The 27,542-nt window shown below is 42.0% G+C and overlaps 1 protein-coding gene across 2 annotated transcripts; it reads left to right on the top strand.

Annotated features, from left to right (window-relative positions):
• Window positions 1–29: 29 nt before the first annotated feature.
• Window positions 30–27,542, top strand: PRDM11 (PR/SET domain 11). 2 transcript variants are annotated; one of them, XM_075281119.1, is made up of 8 exons: window positions 30–187; window positions 14,224–14,345; window positions 16,605–16,708; window positions 16,975–17,237; window positions 19,547–19,614; window positions 19,898–20,085; window positions 24,484–25,119; window positions 25,357–27,542. In XM_075281119.1, the coding sequence occupies exons 2-8, from the start codon at window positions 14,230–14,232 to the stop codon at window positions 27,516–27,518; spliced, it is 3,537 nt and encodes a 1,178-aa protein (XP_075137220.1). In that variant the 5' UTR covers window positions 30–187; window positions 14,224–14,229; the 3' UTR covers window positions 27,519–27,542. The 2 variants fall into 2 exon arrangements, with proteins under 2 accessions (XP_075137220.1, XP_075137221.1); XM_075281120.1 differs by lacking the exon at window positions 24,484–25,119.

Raw genomic sequence — 27,542 nt, 5'->3', positions numbered from 1 at the left:
CCGTCCCCCGTCATTTCCTGTGGAAGAAGATGGTGGTCACAGCTGGCAGCAGCAGCAGCGGCAGTGGCGGCGGAGGGGAGAGGAGGAGCCGGCACCGCTGAGAGCAGAGCCCGCACACCCCACCTGGAGGGGACACCACCCTCCCCCCCGGGGTTAGGGACCCCCTAGTCCGGAGACGCCCGGAGAGGTGAGTTTTCCGTACTAGCCAATGTGGCGAGTGGCCGGACGGGCGACTGCCTGGCGGACAGCGTTGGTGTCAGGCAGCTGGAGCCTCAGAGTGCAGGCCGGGCCCTGACATGAGGTATTGGGGGGCTCCTGGGGGTCGGGGGTCTCTGGGTCCAGGTATAAGCGGGAGCGCGCATCGCCTCTCACTACTGCGCGCCCCCGACACTCTCCTTACACTCGATACATTATAGAGCCCCGCCTCTTGTCTGGAAGTGACAGGTGCGGCCGCCAATGACAATGAGGGGGCGGGGACCTGCTAATCGTTATGTGGACAGGGAAGGGAGGGGCTGTAGTAGGAAGGGGCGGGGCTATAGACCAGGTGGGCTCAGGGTGTAGCTGAGAGAAGAGAAGAGGCCCTGTGAGGTCAGGGTGTCATATTCCTGCTGTATCTGCAACATCCGCCCGCCCGAGGAGCTGCTCACACACCCTCTATACTACTGTATATAACACCCTGTATACTACTACTACTGTATATAACACCCTGTATACTACTACTACTGTATATAACACCATATATACTATTACTGTATATAACACCCTGTATACTACTACTGTATATAACACCCTGTATACTACTACTGTATATAACACCATATATACTACTACTGTATATAACACCATATATACTACTACTATAACACTGTGTATACTACTACTGTATATAACACCCTGTATACTACTACTGTATATAACACCCTGTATACTACTACTACTGTATATAACACCCTGTATACTACTACTACTGTATATAACACCATATATACTATTACTGTATATAACACCCTGTATACTACTACTGTATATAACACCCTGTATACTACTACTGTATATAACACCATATATACTACTACTGTATATAACACCATATATACTACTACTATAACACTGTGTATACTACTACTGTATATAACACCCTGTATACTACTACTGTATATAACACCCTGTATACTACTACTGTATATAACACCATATATACTACTACTGTATATAACACCATATATACTACTACTATAACACTGTGTATACTACTACTGTATATAACACCCTGTATACTACTACTGTATATAACACCCTGTATACTACTACTGTATATAACACCATATATACTACTACTGTATATAACACTGTGTATACTACTACTGTATATAACACTGTGTATACTACTACTGTATATATCACCCTGTATACTACTACTGTATATAACACTGTGTATACTACTACTGTATATAACACCATATATACTACTACTGTATATAACACCCTGTATACTACTACTGTATATAACACCCTGTATACTACTACTGTATATAACACCCTGTATACTACTACTGTATATAACACCCTGTATACTACTACTGTATATAACACTGTGTATACTACTACTGTATATAACACTGTGTATACTACTACTGTATATAACACCCTGTATACTACTGTATATAACACCCTGTATACTACTACTGTATATAACACCCTGTATACTACTACTGTATATAACACCCTGTATACTACTACTGTATATAACACCCTGTATACTACTACTGTATATAACACCCTGTATACTACTACTGTATATAACACCCTGTATACTACTACTGTATATAACACCATATATACTACTACTGTATATAACACCATATATACTACTACTATAACACTGTGTATACTACTACTGTATATAACACCCTGTATACTACTACTGTATATAACACTGTGTATACTACTACTGTATATAACACCATATATACTACTACTGTATATAACACCATATATACTACTACTGTATATAACACTGTGTATACTACTACTGTATATAACACTGTGTATACTACTACTGTATATAACACCCTGTATACTACTACTGTATATAACACTGTGTATACTACTACTGTATATAACACCATATATACTACTACTGTATATAACACCCTGTATACTACTACTGTATATAACACCCTGTATACTACTACTGTATATATCACCCTGTATACTACTACTGTATATAACACCCTGTATACTACTACTGTATATAACACTGTGTATACTACTACTGTATATAACACTGTGTATACTACTACTGTATATAACACCCTGTATACTACTGTATATAACACCCTGTATACTACTACTGTATATAACACCCTGTATACTACTACTGTATATAACACCCTGTATACTACTACTGTATATAACACCCTGTATACTACTACTGTATATAACACCCTGTATACTACTACTGTATATAACACCCTGTATACTACTACTGTATATAACACCCTGTATACTACTACTGTATATAACACCCTGTATACTACTACTGTATATAACACCCTGTATACTACTACTGTATATAACACCCTGTATACTACTACTGTATATAACACCCTGTATACTACTACTGTATATAACACCCTGTATACTACTACTGTATATAACACCGTGTATACTACTACTGTATATAACACCGTGTATACTACTACTGTATATAACACTGTGTATACTACTACTGTATATAACTGTGTATACTACTACTGTATATAACACCCTGTATACTACTACTGTATATAACACCCTGTATACTACTACTACTGTATATAACACCATATATACTATTACTGTATATAACACTGTATACTACTACTGTATATAACACCATATATACTACTACTGTATATAACACTGTATACTACTACTGTATATAACACCCTCTATACTACTGTATATAACACCATGTATACTACTACTGTATATAACACCCTGTATACTACTACTGTATATAACACCCTGTATACTACTACTGTATATAACACTGTATACTACTACTGTATATAACACCCTCTATACTACTACTACTGTATATAACACTGTATACTACTACTGTATATAACACCCTCTATACTACTGTATATAACACCATGTATACTACTACTGTATATAACACTGTATACTACTACTGTATATAACACCCTCTATACTACTACTACTGTATATAACACCCTGTATACTACTGTATATAACACCATGTATACTACTACTGTATATAACACCCTGTATACTACTACTGTATATAACACCATATATACTACTACTGTATATAACACTGTGTATACTACTACTGTATATAACACCCTGTATACTACTACTGTATATAACACTGTGTATACTACTACTGTATATAACACCCTGTATACTACTGTATATAACACCCTGTATACTACTACTGTATATAACACCATGTATACTACTGTATGTAACACCCTGTATACTACTACTGTATATAACACCCTCTATACTACTACTGTGTATAACACCCTGTATACTACTACTGTATATAACACCATGTATACTACTACTGTATATAACACCCTCTATACTACTACTGTATATAACACTGTGTATACTACTACTGTATATAACACCCTGTATACTACTACTGTATATAACACCCTGTATACTACTACTGTATATAACACCCTCTATACTACTACTGTATATAACACCCTCTATACTACTACTGTATATAACACCATGTATACTACTACTGTATATAACACCGTGTATACTACTACTGTATATAACACCCTGTATACTACTACTGTATATAGCACCATGTATACTACTGTATATAACACCCTGTATACTACTACTGTATATAACACCCTGTATACTACTACTGTATATAACACCATATATACTACTACTGTATATAACACCGTGTATACTACTACTGTATATAACACCATGTATACTACTACTGTATATAGCACCATGTATACTACTGTATATAACACCCTGTATACTACTACTGTATATAACACCATGTATACTACTGTATATAACACCCTGTATACTACTACTGTATATAACACCATGTATACTACTACTGTATATAACACCCTGTATACTACTACTGTATATAACACCATGTATACTACTACTGTATATAACACTGTGTATACTACTGTATATAACACCCTGTATACTACTACTGTATATAACACCCTGTATACTACTACTGTATATAACACCCTGTATACTACTACTGTATATAACACTGTGTATACTACTACTGTATATAACACCATGTATACTACTACTGTATATAACACCATGTATACTACTACTGTATATAACACCGTGTATACTGTTACTGTATATAACACCATGTATACTACTACTGTATATAACACCATGTATACTACTACTGTATATAACACCCTCTATACTACTGTATATAACACCCTCTATACTACTACTGTATATAACACCCTCTATACTACTACTGTATATAACACCCTCTATACTACTACTGTATATAACACTGTATACTACTACTGTATATAACACCCTCTATACTACTGTATATAACACCATGTATACTACTACTGTATATAACACCCTGTATACTACTACTGTATATAACACCCTGTATACTACTACTGTATATAACACTGTATACTACTACTGTATATAACACCCTCTATACTACTACTACTGTATATAACACTGTATACTACTACTGTATATAACACCCTCTATACTACTGTATATAACACCATGTATACTACTACTGTATATAACACCATATATACTACTACTGTATATAACACCCTGTATACTACTACTGTATATAACACTGTATACTACTACTGTATATAACACCCTCTATACTACTACTACTGTATATAACACCCTGTATACTACTGTATATAACACCATGTATACTACTACTGTATATAACACCCTGTATACTACTACTGTATATAACACCATATATACTACTACTGTATATAACACTGTGTATACTACTACTGTATATAACACCCTGTATACTACTACTGTATATAACACTGTGTATACTACTACTGTATATAACACCCTGTATACTACTGTATATAACACCCTGTATACTACTACTGTATATAACACCATGTATACTACTGTATATAACACCCTCTATACTACTACTGTATATAACACCCTGTATACTACTACTGTATATAACACCATGTATACTACTACTGTATATAACACCCTCTATACTACTACTGTATATAACACCGTGTATACTACTACTATATATAACACCCTCTATACTACTACTGTATATAACACCCTCTATACTACTACTGTATATAACACCATGTATACTACTACTGTATATAACACCCTCTATACTACTACTGTATATAACACCCTCTATACTACTACTGTATATAACACCATATATACTACTACTGTATATAACACTGTATACTACTACTGTATATAACACCCTCTATACTACTGTATATAACACCCTGTATACTACTACTACTGTATATAACACCCTGTATACTACTACTACTGTATATAACACTGTATACTACTACTGTATATAACACCCTCTATACTACTGTATATAACACCATGTATACTACTACTGTATATAACACCATATATACTACTACTGTATATAACACCCTGTATACTACTACTGTATATAACACTGTATACTACTACTGTATATAACACCCTCTATACTACTACTACTGTATATAACACCCTGTATACTACTGTATATAACACCATGTATACTACTACTGTATATAACACCCTGTATACTACTACTGTATATAACACCATATATACTACTACTGTATATAACACTGTGTATACTACTACTGTATATAACACCCTGTATACTACTACTGTATATAATACCCTGTATACTACTACTGTATATAACACCATGTCTACTACTGTTACTACTGTATATAACACCCTGTATACTACTGTTACTACTGTATATAATACCATGTATACTACTACTGTATATAACACCATGTATACTACTACTGTATATAACACCATGTATACTACTACTGTATACACCGTGCATACTACTTCTAGTAGTGGACATACATGCATATATACATACACCCTGTATACTAGTACTGTATATACGTAAAGAACACCCTGTATATCGCCACTACTTTATTCAGACTTTATTCTTTACTACATTACTGTATATACTACTATACTTACAAAAGTGATGCGGTATATGATAGTGTTATATATAAGTAAGCAAATTAAATAAGTAATATACAGATATTATTCCAGCTGTAAAGTCAGCATAATATATACGTGAGGTCAGGGTGTCTATATTACTACTGTACGTATACAACCCATCCTGTACACTGCTACTGTACATACATGTGTATATGTCTACATCTATACAACACATCCTGTATACCTCTAGTGTACATACCCATGCTTGTGTGGGTTTCCTCTGGGTACTCCAGTTTCCTCCCACGCTCCAAAGACATACGCATAGGGAATGTAGATTGTGAGCCCTATATGGGACAATGACTGACTGTCTGTAATGCGCTGCGGAATATGATGGCGCTATATAAGTAAGCATAGTAAATAAATACATACATACATTTGTATATATCTATAGCTATACAACATATCCTGTATACTGCTAGGGTAGATACATGTAAATATATCTATACAACACACCCTGTATACTGTTAGTGTACATTGATGTGTATATCTATGTATACTATACCCTGTGTATTACTACTACATTTACATTTAGACCCTGGAGGACAGTCAGTGTGCTGTATACTGTGTATGTGTGTATATATATATATATATATATATATATATACTAGCTTTTACCCGCGACTTCGTCTGCGGTGAGTTGCGTATTGGGCGGACACAGACGTGTGAAACTGTAAAAGTGCTTTAAAAAGTTATATTGTGTATGTTGTGATACAGACAATGTGATGTGTTATACAGCCTGTGTACAGGAGTATATATGTATCAGGCACTGTATATAGCAGTGATAGGTAATACATGTAATTATATAGTATATACAGCCTGTGTACAGGAGTATATATGTATCAGGCACTGTATATAGCAGTGATAGGTAATACATGTAATTATATAGTATATACAGCCTATGTACAGGAGTATATATGTATCAGGTACTGTATATAGCAGTGATAGGAGATACATGTAATTATATAGTATATACAGCCTGTGTACAGGAGTATATATGTATCAGGTACTGTATATAGCAGTGATAGGTAATACATGTAATATATAGTATATACAGCCTGTGTACAGGAGTATATATGTATCAGGCACTGTATATAGCAGTGATAGGAGATACATGTAATTACAGTCCTATGAAAAAGTTTGGGCACCCCTATTAATCTTAATCATTTTTAGTTCTAAATATTTTGATGTTTGCAGCAGCCATTTCAGTTTGATATATCTAATAACTGATGGACACAGTAATATTTCAGGATTGAAATGAGGTTTATTGTACTAACAGAAAATGCGCAATATGCATTAAACCAAAATTTGACCGGTGCAAAAGTATGGGCACCTCAACAGAAAAGTGACATTAATATTTAGTAGATCCTCCTTTTGCAAAGATAACAGCCTCTAATCGCTTCCTGTAGCTTTTAATCAGTTCCTGGATCCTGGATAAAGGTATTTTGGACAAACAATTCAAGTTCAGTTAAGTTAGATGGTCGCCGAGCATGGACAGCCCGCTTCCAATCATCCCACAGATGTTCAATGATATTCAGGTCTGGGGACTGGGATGGCCATTCCAGAACATTGTAATTGTTCCTCTGCATGAATGCCTGAGGATTTGGAGCGGTGTTTTGGATCATTATCTTGCTGAAATATCCATCTCCGGCGTAACTTCAACTTCGTCACTGATTCTTGAACATTATTCTCAAGAATCTGCTGATACTGAGTGGAATCCATGCGACCCTCAACTTTAACAAGATTTCCGATGCCGGCATTGGCCACACAGCCCCAAAGCATGATGGAACCTCCACCAAATTTTACAGTGGGTAGCATGTGTTTTTCTTGGAATGCTGTTTCTTTTTGGACGCCATGCATAACGCCTTTTTTTATAACCAAACAACTCAATATTTGTTTCCAAAATGAAGCTGCCTTGTCCAAATGTGCTTTTTCATACCTCAGGCAACTCTATTTGTGGCGTACGTGCAGAAACGGCTTCTTTCTCATTACTCTCCCATACAGCTTCTATTTGTGCAAAGTGCGCTGTATAGTTGACCGATGCACAGTGACACCATCTGCAGCAAGATGATGCTGCAGCTCTTTGGAGGTGGTCTGTGGATTGTCCTTGACTGTTCTCACCATTCCTCTTCTCTGCCTTTCTGATATTTTTCTTGGCCTGCCACTTCTGGGCTTAACAAGAACTGTCCCTGTGGTCTTCCATTTCCTTACTATGTTCCTCACAGTGGAAACTGACAGGTTAAATCTCTGAGACAATGTTTTGTATCCTTCCGCTGAACAACTATGTTGAACAATCTTTGTTTTCAGATCATTTGAGAGTTGTTTTGAGTAGCCCATGATGCCACTCTTCAGAGGAGATTCAAATAGTAGAACAACTTGCAATTGGCCACCTTAAATACCTTTTCTCATGATTGGATAGATCTGGCTATGAAGTTCAAAGCTCACTGAGGTTACAAAACCAATTTTGTGCTTCAGTAAGTCAGTAAAAAGTAGTTAGGGGAATTCAAATCAATAAAATGATAAGGGTGCCCATACTTTTGCACCGGTCAAATTTTGGTTTAATGCATATTGCACATTTTCTGTTAGTACAATAAACCTCATTTCAATCCTGAAATATTACTGTGTCCATCAGTTATTAGATATATCAAACTGAAATGGCTGTTGCAAACACCAAAATATTTAGAACAAAAAATGATTAAGATTAATAGGGGTGCCCAAACTTTTTCATAGGACTGTATATAATATATACAGCCTGTGTACAGGAGTATATATGTATCAGGTACTGTATATAGCAGTGATAGGAGATGCATGTAATTATATAGTATATACAGCCTGTGTACAGGAGTATATATGTATCAGGCACTGTATATAGCAGTGATAGGAGATACATGTAATTACAATGTGATGTGTTATATAGTGGAAAACTATATGTAAATGTGAGTGAGTAGAGTGAGGGCTACTCCTGAGGTGACAGTAAGGAGTGTGCAGGCAGGTTGAGGCAGGAAATGCCAGGCAGTGTGTGTGAGTCTATAGCTGGGGCTAGGAGTCCTGCTTTTGTGAGTCTCTTGCTAGGAAGCCATGTTGTTTAGTGGCACCAAAAGTAGCCTGTGACTCAATCCTGAGGGAAAACTATGTTTGTGGAAAATTGCACGCAAATCCGTCCAGGCGTTTTAGCGTGATTGAGGAACAAACATCCAAACTCACAAACATCCAAACATCCAAACACACAAACTTTCACATTTATAATATTAGTAGGATATACAGGTATATAACCCTGGAGGACAGTCAGTGTGCTGTATACGGTGTATGTACTGTGTGTGTGTGTGTATATATATATACAGGTATATAACCCTGGAGGACAGTCAGTGTGCTGTATACTGTATATACTGTTCGTGCTTCATGCAAGGGAAGTGGTTTCTCTTGTGTAAGAGCTGCCAACCTGGTTCCTGCTTCCTGATCCCCGCAGTGCTGGGGATGTTAGGGCCCCGGTAATGGCTGATGACGGTGATCGTCATCTTCTTGGGGACTTGTGCGTTTTGAGGTAGTGAGGAGGAGTCTTAGCTGGACTGAGGAGTGCCCCAGGTTCTGGCCATGTTTGACTGGTGACTGTAACTTTTTGGGAGTTAGAAGGATTCTGCAATGAATAATCACAGTGATCTATTAGAGTATGGACATTATAGGGGGGTCCTAAAAGGGGTATTTGGTGGGCTCATATCCTCGGGGGTCTCAGTCATAATACATGTGACATCATGGGGACTTTATATGTCGGTCATGTTCCAAAAAAGGGTAACAAAAGTTCAGTATCATTAAAATGTCACAAAATTTTTTGATGTATTTAAGTGCATTGCATGGTTTGGAGAAGGTAGAACCAGTGGGATATATTGAGACTGATCAGCAGCACAGAGTATTTCAGACAAGGAGTGTGCTGATCACTGACCTGTGCACTGTGGTCAGGGATGCCTGTAATATGATGCGAGGAGGGGAATGGAGACTAGACGACTGCATAGGTTCTGAGCTACACCTTGAGAAGAACCAGGGACCCCAGCAGCACAGAGTACTTCAGGAGAGGAGTGTACTGATGTGATCAGAGATTTGTGCATTCATAAGGATGCTACAGAGATCAAGGGTGCGTGTGACATAATGTAAGGACATGAACGGAGACACATGGCGGAATAACCAGGGATCCCAGCAGCCATTTGTCGTGCACGGTCTTGTACATGTAGCTTTAGTGTAATCTATATTTGCAGGATCACATCTTATGTGGGGTGGGGTAACTTCCTGCCTGGGTGACCACCATCTTAATCCTTCAGATTCCTGTTTTCAAGTGGTCACCGTAAATTCTGCAGTAAAAACCCATTGTAATGCCTTAAAGGGGCGCTCCTGGTTCACACGAGAAGAAATTGTTCAACCTCCCATTAATATGAGATTTTTTTGGGGGGGTTGAAGGCTCGAAACGGCTTCTTTTCACCCCTAGGGTTGCATTTAGTGATGTGACAAAAGGGAAGTCAATGAGTAGGAAGGTCGAAACTGTCACCTCTAAGCGTATCTTGTGGTAAGCCCTGCAAAAGTGAGAGGGGAAACAGGTTTTAGCGTTCTGCAACAGGAAAACCCATGTGGAGAGCTGGTGAGCCATGCGGAGGAAGGGGAACTACAGATCAAAATCTGTCTTGTGCACATGGTATATATGTTATGTATATAATCTAGGATTATTGCCCCTTTAACCTGCCCTTTAAGAAGTGCACATGAAAAACACACAGAGGTATAGAAAAGGGCCCATTATAGGTAGGGTCGTTGGCCTTGCCTTCCGTGTTTCATACCGTGTTGCGGCCATTTTCTTATACTGAATAATAGCGAAATATCTGTTGTAAATATGCTATGGAAACGAGCTGTCATGACTTCCCCTTTAAGAGGACAGATTTATGAAAATGGTCTAAGAGCCCGTTCACACGGCAGAATCTGGCGCTTCGGGATTCCGACTTAAAATCTGCTGCAAATTCCTCCTCCCATTGTTTTTAATGGCAGGCAGACATCGACGCAGGGCGTTGAAAAAATAAGTGACCTGCTCGATCTCGTTGCGGATTTCGCAGCTGATTCGGATGCAGAGTGCGAAGCTTGAGGTTCCCCATGGATTCATTTGTGGGGAGGCGGGCCGAAATAGAAGAGGAATCCGAGGCGGATGGATGACCCCCTCAAATTCCCCTTTATTTTCTGAAATATAAACAGGCCCCAAAGAGACATTTACATGGAGGAAACTGGAGCTGATTTTGAGGTGGATTCTCCATTGATTTCAATAGGAGGCCGAGACGGACTTGTCTCTTTTTCTTGCCACGGATTCCGCGACTGATTCAGTCCACAAACCAATGGGGGAAAGGGCTCAAGTTCTACTTCGGCTTTCCACTGTGGCTTACACGGAGCCGAAATTTGTAGCCAAATCCAAAGCAGAAGAAACTTCAAATTCCTACCTTAGGGCTAGTTCACACGTGAGTATAAGGGGAGGTTTTTGACAGCGGATTTCGCGTCCAAAACCTCCCCTTATAATGGTGGTCTATGGAGACCGCCGGGCTTCTGTTCTCCGCTAGCGGCGAGCTGCTGCTAGCGGAGAAAAGAAAGGACATGTCCTTTCTTCAGGCGGAAGCCGCGCTGTCTCAGTCGCGCGGCTTCCGCCCCCGGCAGCTCCCTCCTATGTCGGCTCATTCATTTGAGCCGACAGCAGAGGGTTAAGCCGCGACAGCGATGGTCGCGGCGGGCGGGTTTTGACAAGAGAGAGACGCGGCTCGCCGCGTCTCTCTCTGTGTCAAAACCCGCGCGGGCAGTTCACGTGTGAACTAGCCCTTAGGCCGGGTCCCCATGGGACGTAAACACCGCGATTTGCCCGTGGCGGAAACGCTGTGGGAAAAATAGCGGCGTTTTACAGTGCAAGCAAAGGGGATGGGATTCATGCGAATCCCATCCCCACTTTGCGGAAAAAAACGCAGTGCGGACACGCTGCGATTTGCAAATCACAGCATGTCAATTATATCTACGGAAACGCCGGCGGCTTTCCCGTAGATATAATGTTAAGAGAAAGTCCGCAAAGGAAAACTGTGAACTCTCTCTTAAAAGCGCTCACGCCGCGGTTCTTTCTGCAGCGATTACGGCCGGGGGGCCTTAGCCTAAATTCCTCTGTGTGAACGGTTCCTAAACCGCAAACCGTCTTTGTCTTTGTAGCAACCAATCAAAACACAGCTTTCAATTTTTAAGAGTAGAATATGAAATGAAAGCTGCGCTGTGATTGGTTGCTATGGGCAGCAAAGACCATTTTGGGTTTAGGCTGTTTTCGTAAATCCGTCCATGTTTCTCCTGACTTTCAGTGACTATAGCGATAGCGTTATACGCCATAATAAATACTATATTCTTGTATGTGGTGATGTATGATATAATAGAGATGTATACGAGACGTTTGTATAGGCCTCAGTGTAATAGTAAGCCTGTTGTTGTCCATAACAACCAATCACAACGCAGCTTTCATATTTCCAGAGCAGTTTAGGAGATAAAAGCTGTTCCCTGATTGGTTCTTGGGTCTTACAGTTAGGGAATGTTCACACAGCAATAACACGGCACAAAAAATACAACCTGTATATTTGCCATGGCGCTGTGACAAGATATATTGGCGTCCATCACTGACTTCCATTGATTTTAGGCATTTTCTGTGCTTATTTCATTGCAATTTTCACGTCAGATTTGGCATTAATATACCCAAGGGGCTTTATAAGTGGCGGCGTGGCGGCCATATTTTCTGCTCCTTCAAACGTACAGCATCGTGTTAGTACAGGATGGTAGGGCCGTAGCAGTTGGGGTATGTTCACACATACTTGCACCACTTTTTGCTCTTCCGGTTTTCCGTGGTGGAGAGCTGAATCCGCCTCAAAAGCAGCGCTTGCCTTATGAACGTAACCGTATAGTATCGTACATCAGTTCATAGGAGCCGCCGTCGCCTCAGGAGACGCAGACAATTCGGCCTAAAAAAGTGACCCTAATGTCTCCCATTGTATAACCTCACGTGCAAAACCGCGCCACAAACCTAAAGCTTGGCCATGGATGACACAAGGCTGGTTTTTGGGGAGGATTTTGAGGTGAAAGGTCACTTCAAAGTCCTTTCCGGGGGGCAACACGGTAGCCTTGCAGCGCTAGAGTCCTGGGTTCAAATCCCGCCAGGAACAACATCTGCAAGGAGTTTGTATGCTCTCCCCGTGTTTGCCTGGATTTCCTCCCATTCTACAAAGACATACTGATAGGAAAAGAAAAATAAATGTACATTGTGATCCCTTTCCAAATTCCTCCGTGTGAACATGCCCTTAGACAGTTTTGATAGATGATACTGTATGTTCGCGGGCGTGCAAATTTGCACGGAAAATCCGCAGCTAATGCGTAACGTGTGCATTCCCCCTCAGACGATCACTTACTGGCATACACGTAGAACATGCGGCACAGGTGAGACGTGTGCGTTGTGTGCCAAATGTATCATGTAGCGTGCGCCATCTTAATAACAATTGACGCAGTTTACGCCGTATTATTTCATTTGCTCTCCACTTGTCTCTACTGATCTTCGTGCACATTAGTTGCAGATTACATATCCTGCAATTTCCTACGCGGTAGTGAACAGGGCTGTGGGGTCACCTGGTGCCAGGGAAGGGAGGGCGAGGGGGGCATAGAACCGCAGGTAGACAAGTTGAGGATTGTTGTGCAGGTTCGAGAAGTTGGAAGCTGCATTCCTGAGTGTTGTCAGAATAAGACACGGGTCACGCCGTAACATGTCACATACCAGACGTTAGCGGTAACCATCCCCCCTGCCACATTGCAACCTGTGTGCTTAAAAACTAACATGGGCCTCTGTCATGGTGAGACTCTCGCCCGTCACATTACGAGGTATGAACATGGGTGACTATAACATGTCTGTCTCTTCTGTTATAGGGCATCATGAGCGAAAGTGGCAAGGAGTGCCGGGTGGCGTATAGCCCTAACCTTGGGGACCTTGTCAGAGTGAAGACAGAATTGGGGTCACCGGTTGAAGAGAGGAAGTACAACAAGCAATGGTGAGTCCTTGAACATTCACATAGGGCAGGATTCAGGAGAGGGGTGGCCTGGTGTACCCTCCGCTCCTAGGACTCCTCGCTCCTTATCCGGTCCTGACGCCTATGTCAGAGCAATACTGGCGCACAGGAGGCGCGGGGAGTCCTAAGAGAAGTGAATATTGAGCGTCGTACTCACCTCTCACATGCCAGGTCCCACCAATGATTAGTCTCATCACTACTGAGCCTGGCGCGGTGAATATGATGCTCGGTACTCACTACTCTTAGGACTCCCCACGTCTTCTGCGCACCAGTATTGCTCTGACATAGGCGTCAGGACCGGATAAGGAGCAAGGAGTCCTAGGAGCGGAGGATACTTAGAATTGTACTCAACACTCTCTCTCCAATCCCTGTACTCTGTGGGCCTGGGGACAGTGGGGACTTTGTACTGTGTGGGACATGTGGACCTTGTCATATATCGGACGCTGGGGCTTGCGCCTGTTCCACTCATGATGTAGATTTCAGGAGTCATTTACAACATAAAACTGGAGTAAATGATATTAAATCTGACAGGATGGAGGGGGTGGAGTGATCAGGAGGGAAAGGGGGCAGTGCTGGTTCCAATCACATGACCAGGGGATCGGAACCAGACCAAAACCCTGGGTCTATCATCAGAGAGTCCATCAGATCACATAAGCTAATCTTAACTCCCTGGACAACCCCTTTAATAAGTGGGACCTTGTGTTGCGTTTAATTCAACGGCAGACATTTTTGTTCCCTGGTCCGGTGACATGACCTTAGGTTAGGTTCACACGGTAGGTTTTGTGGCGGGGCGCACCATGCAAAATTTACTCGCTACAGTGGGAGCTTTGGAGGCTTATTTTTTCCACTAGCTGTTTTTCCGGGGTCCATCCCCTCCCCCCCCCAACACTTGAAATGAGACAATATTTTTATGGATTCTAATGCAAAAAAATCTAGCATTACATCTCCATTACTACAGGTTCCTCACAGCTGGTAGTTTGTTACAATTGAATCCAGTCTAGGCTTTCCTTTGCAGCACCATCACCCTGTCCTGCACTATCCACGTACAGATGACTGTCCTGACTGAATACGACTGTAGCAAACCCTCAGCCGTGAGAAGTATTATGTGTACAGATTATAGGCATTTGGCTTTAAACAAGAGGAGAGAAATGGAAACACAAAGTACCTTGGAAAATTGCAGAACTTTTCAGTACAGTCATTTAGCTGTATTTACATCAGCGCGGAAATCCCCCTTAAAGGGGTTGTCCAGGATCAGATATTTTAAAGGGATCCAGTCAAGACAATTTCCTTATAGTTCCTAGTCTTAAGGACTGTAAACCTCCGGGTGTTTTCGTGGCCCAAATTGCCCTGGCAGGTTCCCTTTAATGCACGCAACAGGGGAGGGCTAGAAAATAAATCTGCACTGATTCTTACCTGCATCCTCCCCTATATCTGCGCTGGGGCGGCTGTCACCTCTGGAACCATTGCAGTATACAGCTGAGATCCCAGACAATTTTGCCCGCTATACCCACTGCCCTGCCAAGATTGCACTTTTACTAGGCTACATTGAAGCACAATAAAAGTGAATGGGGTCACAACCCAAAGCGCAGGATGCCCTGACCATGATGTTTGATAGACTTGACACAGTCGCAAAAAATTCAACCGTCCTAGGTTTAATGAAACTGCAGCTTCGCAGTCCCAGCAGCCCGCAGTGCGACCCCATTTACTTTTATGATGCTGCAGTGTACTGTAGCATAGTGAAAATGAGACCCTTGGTCACGCAGTGAGCGCCGCGCCAAGGTCGCCATGTAGCATGTGCCTCAAGTCTGCGGTACAACACTGCCACCTAATGGCCACATAATAAAAAGACTACCCAAAACGTCGAATTGGGTCACTGTGACAAGCTGACAAATCTGGGAGACTCTGACAACCACATTTACCACTGTTTAGCATTATGTGTACACTTGCCCATCAATTCCCCGCAGCCTTGTTTCTGTTCACACATGTCTGTATTTCAACTTCCTCTGTGTACAAACGTACTTCTCCTTCTATGTATGAATGAGGCTCTTCACTTAAAGGGATGTTAATAGAATCATCCTTTGACTGCAGAGAACCCCCTAGGAGGAGTTGTGTGGTCCCTTTGTGTTTTACCAGACACAGCGCCCCCTTTGTCCGTCCTCCGTTTCTGGTATTGCAACTCAGCCCTGTTCTTGAGTGAAAAATTTTCTGATCCCAATTCTTAATTTTCTGTGTCACGTTCAGCTCTGCAGGGTCCAACTCGCGCTGCATGGACTTGGAACCCAAAAGGCTGAAGGAGAAGAGGGACGCTGCAATGTCTAAGAGTCTCCAGCAGGTGGATTTTTGGTGTAAGTTGAACAGTTCATAGGACACGATGCAGTCATGGATAACAGTGCACAAGCTCATCGTACTGTTTGGAAGTACAGGGCCGGCGCTGTCTTCAGACAGGAAGAAAAAAGTTATGCAAAGTGTATAAAATTTTATTATGCATTGAATGAGCTTTATCTGCTGAAAATGGAACAATCCTTTAAATTAAAAAAAACAAACTGTACTGGACTATACCATTCACTCTTGGTTATGTAATCTCATACCAGTCTCTTTCTTCCCCCTCCAGTCTGTGAGCTATGCCAGGAATACTTTGTCGACGAATGTCCCTGTCATGGACCCCCCGTCCTGGTGCCGGACACACCGATTCCCCTTGGCATGCCTGACCGGGCAGCACTTACAGCGCCGAGTGGGATTGAGGTGGTAAAGGACGACACCGGAGAGAGTGAGGTGCGATGTGTGAATGAGGTCATACCCAAAGGGCAGATCTATGGGCCGTACGAAGGGAAGATCTCGTCCCAGGACAAGTCATCCGGATTCTTCTCCTGGCTGGTGGGTTTGTGCTGAAGTTTTAAGAATTTGATATAAGTGGTAAAGGGTTAAAGCCGATATCATTTGGGTTTCAGTTCCTCACTGTTTTAAAGTCTTTGAATGCAGACTCTGATCAGATAGGAAGGCAACCTGAGCTGAGGGTTTGCTACACTTGTATCCAGTCTGGACAGTCATCTGTGAGCTAAATCATCTAGACTCCAGACTAATCCAGTTTACCTGCACTGATACATTGTAACAAAATGTCATGACTGGATTTGTCCTACAGATGTATTTAGACCTTAGAATATTGTCTAGAGAGGATACAGTGAGCAGCAGTGGTCTGTAACCTCTAGAAGTAAGTATGGATGCTTTCATTCACTGACACCAAATGGAGATTCTGGAAAGATCAAGTAATTGAAACGCTAAATATTATTATTGTTTATTTATATAGCACCATTAATTCCATGGTGCTGTACATTATTATATTAATTCCATGGTGCTTTACATTATTATATTAATTCCATGGTGCTGTACATTATTATATTAATTCCATGGTGCTTTACATTATTATATTAATTCCATGGTGCTGTACATTATTATATTAATTCCATGGTGCTTTACATTATTATATTAATTCCATGGTGCTTTACATTATTATATTAATCCCATGGTGCTGTACATTATTATATTAATTCCATGGTGCTGTACATTATTATATTAATCCCATGGTGCTGTACATTATTATATTAATTCCATGGTGCTTTACATTATTATATTAATTCCATGGTGCTTTACATTATTATATTAATTCCATGGTGCTGTACATTATTATATTAATTCCATGGTGCTTTACATTTGGGGGTTACATATAATACACAGAATATACAGGTAGATATAATACTAACAATGACCGACTGGCACAGTGGGGTAGAGGGCCCTGCCGCGAGGGCTTACAATCTATGGGGGAAGGGGGTAGAGACAGAAGGAGAGGGGGAGACTGTACAGATGGCGGTGCGGTGATAGTGTTATTGGAGGTTGTAGGCCTTCCTGAATAGGGGAGTCTTCAGGGCCTTCTTGAATCCTGTGATTGTGGGGATATTAGAGAGAGAGAGTATCTATCTATCTATCTATCTATCTATCTATCTATCTATCTATCTATCTATCTATCTATCTATCTATCATCTATCTATTATCTGTCTGTCTATTATCTATCTATCTATCTCCTATCTATCTATCTATCTATCTATCTATCTATCTATCTATCTATCTATCTATCTATCTATCATCTATCTATTATCTGTCTGTCTATTATCTATCTATCTATCTCCTATCTATCTATCTATCTATCTATCTATCTATCTATCTATCTATCTATCTATCTATCTATCTATCATCTATCTATTATCTGTCTGTCTATTATCTATCTATCTATCTATCTATCTATCTATCTCCTATCTATCTATCTATCTATCTATCTATCTATCTATCTATCTCCTATCTATCTATCTATCTATCTATCTATCTATCTATCTATCTATCTATCTATCAATCTATCTATCTCTCTATATCTATCTATCTATCTATCTATCTCCTATCTATCTATCTATCTATCTATCTATCTATCTATCTATCTATCTATCTATCATCTATCTATTATCTGTCTGTCTATTATCTATCTATCTATCTATCTATCTATCTATCTATCTATCTATCTATCTCCTATCTATCTATCTCCTATCTATCTATCTATCTATCTATCTATCTATCTATCTATCTATCTCCTATCTATCTATCTATCTATCTATCTATCTATCTATCTATCTATCTATCTATCATCTATCTATTATCTGTCTGTCTATTATCTATCTATCTATCTATCTATCTATCTATCTATCTATCTATCTATCTATCTCCTATCTATCTATCTCCTATCTATCTATCTATCTATCTATCTATCTATCTATCTCTCTATATCTATCTATCTATCTATCTATCTATCTATCTCCTATCTATCTATCTATCTATCTATCTATCTATCTATCTATCTATCTATCTCCTATCTATCTCTCTATAGCTATCTATCAATCTATCTATCTCTCTATATCTATCTATCTATCTATCTATCTATCTATCTATCTATCTATCTATCTATCTATCTATCTCCTATCTATCTATCTATCTATCTATCTATCTATCTATCTCCTATCTATCTATCTATCTATCTATCTATCTATCTATCTATCATTTTAAATGCTACATTTTCTTGCTGTCACCACTAGGGGCGCTCCCTTTATACTGTTTTTTTTTTTTACTTTTTTTTTTTTTTGTAGATAGTGGATAATGACAACAGGTATAAATCCATTGATGGGACTGATGAGAGCTGCGCCAACTGGATGAGGTGAGTTTCTGTTACATTGTATCACTGTCGTTTTCAATGAGAATTGTTCTACGTTTGCTCTGACTAATTCACAGAGCGTTTCAGGTAATAGAAGGGTAGCCACTGGCTTAAAGGGATACTCCACTAAGTCTAATAGATGGAGATCCGACACCTGTCTATGGGACACGTTCACATCTGCACCTTCATTTCTACTCTTCTGATCCGTCAAAGCCCCAGAAGAACAGAAAAACCCGCACTATAATTTATCTACAAATTCTCAATCAAATACTCTTCCGTCCCTCAGATACGTGGTGATATCTCGAGAGGAGCGGGAACAAAATCTCATGGCGTTTCAGCACAGCGAAAAAATTTACTTCCGCGCGTGCCGGGACATTCAGCCCGGGGAGAAGCTGCGGGTGTGGTACAGCGAGGATTACATGAAACGGCTGCACAGCATGTCTCAGGAGACAATCATCCGCAACCTCAGCAGAGGTAAGAGACGTCACCTATTTACCTTCCTTCACCTGTACGGTCTTATCTTCAGCTTCCCCTCCCTTCTGAATCTTCTCTACTGCATATATTAAAGGGAATCTAGTGGGGATGACTATGAGTACTTAAAGGTCATTTCCATCCAAAAACCTAAAATTGGCCGTATGTTAGTAAATCAGAAGTTATACAAGCAGGAAAAAATTTGGTAATCGTATTCGCTTTTAGTGCAGAGATATTGCCATTTGCCTTTTTCATTTATGGCGGCCATTTTTGGCAATAGGAAGTGCAGCTCTATTGGTTTGTATTAGCTGGCAATCTCTAAGAAAATAAGGTTTTACAATCTGAGAAGTTGATTCCAAACTGACCAGCCATTTGACATCACTTCCTGTTGTCGCTTTTGCAAAATGGCCGCCGCTGCCAAACAGAAAAATGGCAATATCTCTGTAAGGAAAAGGAATATTATGACTAAACTTCAGTTATCCTTCTAACTTCTGATGTAACAATAAACGGACAGTGAAAAATGAGGGGTTAAAAATCACCTTTAAATGTCCTCCTACTATACCTGCCCTTGCCGGAAGTCCTTGGGCACTATCGCACATTTTGCAAGGGGCACTTATGGACCTCATTCTCATAATCTCAGGTAGACCCCCCCCCATCCAAGTGTTCAGACACTTATCGGATAGTGTCCTTAAAGGGAAAGCCCATTTAAAGGGACATTGTATCTGTACTGCATACGGATAGCGGTCTGCCACTTATTCTGTTAAATGGATCACAGTGGTAATAATTTGCCTGATGGGTTCCCTTTAATTATGTTTTTGTGTTTCCATATATTAGGCCGGGTACTCACATGGCGGCAGCTGCAAGGGGCTGTGGGTGGGGTCTTCTAGTAGACTGTTACCTGGCCTCTAGGACTATTTCACCAATGAAACGGTTAACACACTGCTTGAAGAACCCACAACATGTGGACTACACGCGCATGTAGGCCGCCACGTGAGAACCCGCTGCGATGGTTATGCACCATGTGTACCCACTTTTCTTATTATTGAATGCGTATATGATCATTTTTAAAGGTACATCAAAGACTTTTACCTTACAAGCATCTATTTCATCACTTAAAGGGATTCTATCATTAAAACTTTTTTTGTGTGGATAAGACGTCGGAATAGCCTTTAGAAAGGCTATTCGTCTCTTACCTTTAGATGTGGTCTCCACCGCGCCGTTCCTTAGAAATACCATTTTTTACCGGTATGCAAATGAGTTCTCCCGCAGCGATGGGGGCGGGCCCCAGCGCTCAAACAGCGATGAGAGCGTCCCCCCGCTGCCAGAGAACTGTCTCCAAGCACCGCCTCCTTCTTCGTCCGCTGCGTCATCTTCAATGTCTTCCGGCACAGGCTTGTAACTTCTAGCAGAGCAGACTGCGCAGGCGCACAGGTCACGGGAAAATGGCTGCTTGTCCAGTATTGTTAGCGGCCATTTTCCCGTGGCCTGTGCACCTGCGCAGTCTGCTCTGCTCTGCTAGGTTACAAGCCTGCGCTGGAAGAAGACATTGAACATGACGCGGCGGACGAAGAAGGAGGCGGCGCTTGGAGACACTTCTCTGGCAGCGGTGGGGACGCCCTTACCGCTGTTTGAGCGCTGGAGTCCGCCCCCATTGCTGCGGGAGAACTCATTTGCATACCGGTAAAAAACGGTATTTCTGAGGAACGGCGTGGCGGAGACCACGTCTAAAGGTAAGAGACGAATAGACTTTCTAAAGGCTATTCTGACGTCTTATCCACAAAAAAAAAAAGTTTTAATGGTAGAATCCCTTTAAGGGGGCGGCACTATAGCTAAAGTCTATCCTGTGTACACTGTCATTGTAGTTGAGTGTTTTCTATTGTTGCCTGTTTTCTGCCATTTCAGGCTGTGAAGGGTCTGACTATAGGATTTTACCATGGGTAGTCCATAAATCCCCTTCCCCCTCCCCCCTTCCTCCATAATTATTATTTATCTCTATATTTCCAGTGCGGAGAAGCTACTCGCACATTTAGGGGTTGGTTCACACTACTCAGTATGGATAGGGTTTTGAGGTGGTCTTCCGCCCAGATTCCTCTCCCAAGTTCTGGCCCTATGTAACCCGTGGCAGAAAGTTTTGACTTTCCTCTGTGGGTTTGCTTTATGATTAGCCCCGGACACAATGGGGTTAATTGGCGTCAGTCTCGTGTCTGTGATGTAATCTGTCACAGGATTCACGGGAAGGTAAGACGAAGTAAAGGAACGTCCGCTGCTGCCTCCTTCAGATTCCGGACTCAATTTAGAATTTATTCAAGGGCAACATATATGTAATATTGGCTACAGATTCCATCGTGCGAACGGCTTTGGAATTTTTTTGCAAAAATCGTCCTCCCATTTATTTCAATGGCAGATGATCCTTTTTCCACTAGCTGGAACAAAAAATCAACTAGCGTCCCGTCTGGTCCCCGGGCCGAATTCTGCCCATTAAGGCCAGGGGACCAGACGGGACGCTAGTTGATTTTTTTTATAAGGCAGCAGATTTTGGATAGACGATCCAGGCTCAAAGTCTGCTGGACGAACTCACCCTACCTAAGGAACCCTTCTAAAAATAGGGAGAGCCTCTTTAACTATAAACGTTACTGTTACAAGATTTTACTATAGGTTTAGGGTAATCTAGAGGTACCCTGAGAGGTCGGAACCCCCGCTGATCATGAGAATAATTGTTAATGTGCCCTCTACGTTCCATGTTACTTCCACCCAGTAGGTAGACGGGAGCTTTGCAGCCCATGGCAATAGCTCATGCGACCTTGTCCCCGCTGTTCTCCGGATTGCTTGGTCCTTTACCCTACCTATTAGCAGGAAATATCCACTTAAGGCCCCATCTGTAATTGCAGATAACATACAGACCCAATCGTTTCTGTGCATGTAGCCCCCATACACTTGTCCATAAATTTGACAGATCGGCGTCTGAGCCGTAGGAACCATCCACAGAATACGAATCAGGTTCTAGTACTGTTCGCGTTTGTGGCACAGACGCGCCTTTATACGTGTATGGGATCATACTAGTCCTTTTGCGGATGTGCGATGACATATGATGTATATTTTTGTGGAATATAGATCAGTTTTTGTGGACAGTATGAACCAATCATGTGCATGTAGCCTAAGGGAACACTAAAACACAGCAAAGGCACACACAAAATATCCCAGCTCTTCATTTCCCTTACAAAATGCAGCTTTAAGAATTAACACTGAGAAATATATAAAAAGGCCATATCATGTTCACATCATTGTCCAGTGTGTGGCTTCAGCAGGAGCCCCCCCCCCCCCCCATGCTGTCTGCAGGAGGACTTAAAGGGATTCTACCATTAAAACCTCTTTTTTTTTGTGGATAAGACGTCGGAATAGCCTTTACAAAGGCTATTCGTCGCTTACCTTTAGATGTGATCTCCGCCGCGCCATTCCTTAGAAATACCGTTTTTTAACGGTATGCAAATTAGTTCTCTGGCAGCAATGGGGGCGGACCCCAGTGCTGAAAATGCAATGGGGGCGTCCCCACTGCTGCTCGAGAACACGATCCTGCGACGCCTCTATCTTCAGCTGGATCCTCCCTTTCTCTGTTGTCTTCCTCCTGCATTACCTCCGACGCCTGTGCACCTGTCTCTGCCAGTGAGACACTAGTAGAGCCGACTGCGCATGCCGGCTGGCGGCCATTTTTGGGAGGCCGCTCTTGCTCTTGCAGTTCAATGCAGGAGCGGCCTCCAAAAAATGGCCGCCGGCTGGCATTCACACTCGGCTCTGCTGGTGTCTCACTGGCAGAGCCAACTGCGCAGGTGTCGGAGGTGACGCAGGAGGAAGACGACAGAGGATGCAGCCGAAGATAGAGGCATCACAGGATCGTGTTCTCGAGATGCAGTGGGGACGCCCCCATCGCATTTTCAGCACTGGGGCCCGCCCTTCGCTACGAGAGAACTCATTTGCATACCGGTAAAAACCGATATTTCTAAGGAACGGCGCAGCGGAGATCACATCTAAAGGTAAGAGACGAATAGCCTTTCTAAAGGCTATTCCAACGTCTTATCCACAAAAAAAGAGGTTTTAATTGTAGAATCCCTTTAAGATCATTAAGTCCCGCCCTTTGCTAAGTTGACCTCCTGTTTCCATTGCACAGTTCCTCTAAACCCAAGGGCCACTCTGCTCCTGTCTTGGCTTCAGTTAGTAGTGTGGGGGGGGTCCTAAGTAGGGACTCAAGTCTAGATCTACTCGAAAGGGGTTATCACAGTGCAAGCAATGTAGCATGACTGTATTCTCATGAGCGTTGACGGCCATCGCCCGCAGCGGCAACCTGTGAGAAAAATGTGATAAGGGATCATGTGGCAAACTGGTAACACACCTAATTTTCCTTTCTAGGAGAAAGAGGTTTGTTAAGGGAAAACAATGACAGACTCTTGGAAAACCAAGAAGATGTGAAAGGCCCATTTCCGCTTACAGCTCTTAAGCAAGGGAAAAGCCTCTACAAGCGGAGCTGTGAGGAGGGGGAGCTAAACCCTCATACCAAGAAGAAAAAAATAGACTTAATCTTCAAAGACGTCTTAGAGGCTTCTCTGGAGTCTGCTAAGATGGAAGACCATCCCTTGGTGACCAGTAGTCCTATACTGGGGAAAAAGGTTCCCAAGTATCAATACGAAGAACATGGAGATAGATGTAAAACAAACCAAAAGTTTTCTGCCCAAAACCAAACAAGAATCCCGATGGAGTGGAAGGTTCCTCATGCTTCTGCTCAAGTTCTAGACAGGGAGACCAACTTACCAGAAGATGATCTTGAAGACCGCTCGTCTATCAAAGTAGAGAGTCCCGATGAGTTCACTGCCCTCGGTGAGACAGACGAGACCCCCACTACTTCTTTCTGCCCAAACTGTATCAGGTTGAAGAAGAAAATCCGTGAACTTCAGGCCGAGGTGGAGATGCTAAGGTCTGGAAAGGTCCCAGAAGTTCCTCAGTTGCTTCCTCAGAAATCTGAGGTGCCAGAGTTTTCAGATACTTCAGGTATGGAATTGGCACTTTCCTATAGTTTACATTTGGCTGGACTTAGTTGTACCTTAGTTGTTTTTTTTAATTACCAAAAACTTTTTAGTCCTCCAGGGTCACATGGTGCATAATAAAAACATCCCATCCTGCTTCCTAATCTCTTTACTACCCATCTAGTTTTTATTCATTTTTTTTCCCTTCGCTGTCCACGTGAGTTTTTTTTTAAGTTAACGTACCTTTGTTTTTGTTTCCCAGCTCCAGAAAACATGTCCATCGTACCCACCATGATGGAAGATGACGATCAGGAAGTAGACTCCGCCGACGAATCGGTCTCCAACGAGATACTGGCATCTGCCGATGAGCCTTCTAAGATGTCTGCGGCCTCCGGTAGACGGATCCGTCGATTCAAACAAGAATGGTTAAAAAAGTTCTGGTTCCTGAGGTACTCGTCCACGCTGAACGAGATGTGGTGTCACGTTTGCAGGCAGTACACGGTGCAGTCCTCAAGGACTTCAGCCTTCATTATTGGCTCTAAGCAGTTCAAGATTCATACGATAAAGCTTCACAGCCAAAGTAACCTCCACAAAAAGTGTTTGCAGCTCTACAAGCTCAGGATGCACCCCGAAAAGACAGAGGAGATGTGCAGGAACATGACTCTTCTTTTCAACACAGCATACCACTTGGCTATGGAAGGCAGGCCTTATTATGACTTCCGACCTCTAGCAGAACTACTGAGAAAGTGTGAACTCCGAGTAGTTGACCAGTACATGAACGAAGGCGATTGTCAGATTTTGATTCATCACATCGCCAGGGCACTTCGAGAAGACTTAGTAGAGCGTATTCGACAATCCCCTTTCCTAAGCATTATATTGGATGGGCAAAGTGAAGACCTTCTTGCCGACACGGTGGCCGTCTACGTCCAATACACCAGTAACGACGGTCCACCTGCAACAGAGTTTCTCTCTCTCCAAGAGCTGGGCTTACCGACCACTGACAGCTACCTCCAAGGTGTCGACAGGGCCTTCTCAGCTCTTGGTATCCGCCTTCAAGACGAGAGGCCAACCGTAGGTTTAGGAGTTGATGGAGCCAACATAACGGCTGGACTAAGAGCGAACATGTATATGACAATCAGGAAAACCTTGCCTTGGCTACTGTGTTTACCATTCATGGTACATAGGCCCCACTTAGAAATTTTGGATGCAATTAGTGGAAAAGAACTTCCATGTTTAGAAGAGTTAGAGAACAACCTGAAGCAGCTACTTAGTTTCTACCGGTACTCCCCCCGTCTGATGTGTGAACTTCGACTTACTGCTGCAACGCTCTGTGAAGAAACTGAATTCCTGGGTGACATTCGGGCGGTGAAATGGATTATAGGTGAGCAGAACGTGCTAAATGCTCTGATCAAGGACTACCTGGAAGTGGTGGCCCATCTGAAGGACGTCAGCGGTCAAACACAACGTGCCGATGCCTCCGCCATTGCATTAGCCCTCCTTCAGTTTCTCATGGATTATCAGTCGATAAAGCTTATCTACTTCCTTTTGGATGTGATCGCCGTCTTGTCCCGTCTGGCCTACGTCTTCCAGGGCGAGTACCTCTTGGTGTCCCAGGTGGATGAGAAAATTGAAGAAGCCATTCAAGAAATTAGCCGCTTGACAGATTCTCCTGGGGAATATCTTCAGGAATTTGAAGAGAACTTCCGGGAAAGCTTCAACGGGATCTCCTTGAAGAACTTGCGTGTGGCCGAAGCAAAGTTTCAGTCCATACGTGAGAAGATTTGCCAGAAGACCCAACTCACTCTTGCCCAACGATTTGATTCCCGTAGCCGAATATTTGTGAAAGCTTGCCAAGTATTCGACTTATCCATGTGGCCCAGGAGCACGGAGGAGCTGATAAGCTATGGAGAGGAGGAAATGCTGCAAATCTACGAACACCTGGGCGGTATCCCCTCGTTTCTTTCGGACTGTAGGGAGGGGACCGACACCAGGAGCGGTCTGTTGATGGAATGGCGGGAGCTCAAGGCTGACTACTGTACCAAAAACGGTTTTAAAGATTTGATAGGCCATATCTGTAAGTACAAACAAAGATTCCTCCTCTTAAACAAGATAGTCCAGATCCTAAAAGTCCTTCCCACTTCTACGGCCTGTTGCGAGAAAGGGCGCAACGCTCTTCAGAGGCTACGCAAAAACAACCGCTCCAGGCTAACATTAGATCAGCTGAGCGACCTCTTGACCGTAGCGGTGAACGGGCCGTCCATCTCCAATTTCGATGCCAAGAGAGCTCTGGACAGCTGGTTCGAGGAAAAGTCAGGGAATAGCTACTCCATGTCGGCCGAGATGCTCAGCAAGATGTCCTCCCTCGACCAGAAACCCATGCTTCACGCTATGGAACTCGGTTCAGAGTATTACCAAGACATTTAAAAGTGACTACAGCCCCTGAAGCTA

The sequence above is a fragment of the Leptodactylus fuscus genome, chromosome 7 (assembly GCF_031893055.1).
Source record: "Leptodactylus fuscus isolate aLepFus1 chromosome 7, aLepFus1.hap2, whole genome shotgun sequence".
NCBI lineage: Eukaryota > Metazoa > Chordata > Amphibia > Anura > Leptodactylidae > Leptodactylus > Leptodactylus fuscus.
This window is presented reverse-complemented; position numbering and strand designations above follow the sequence as displayed.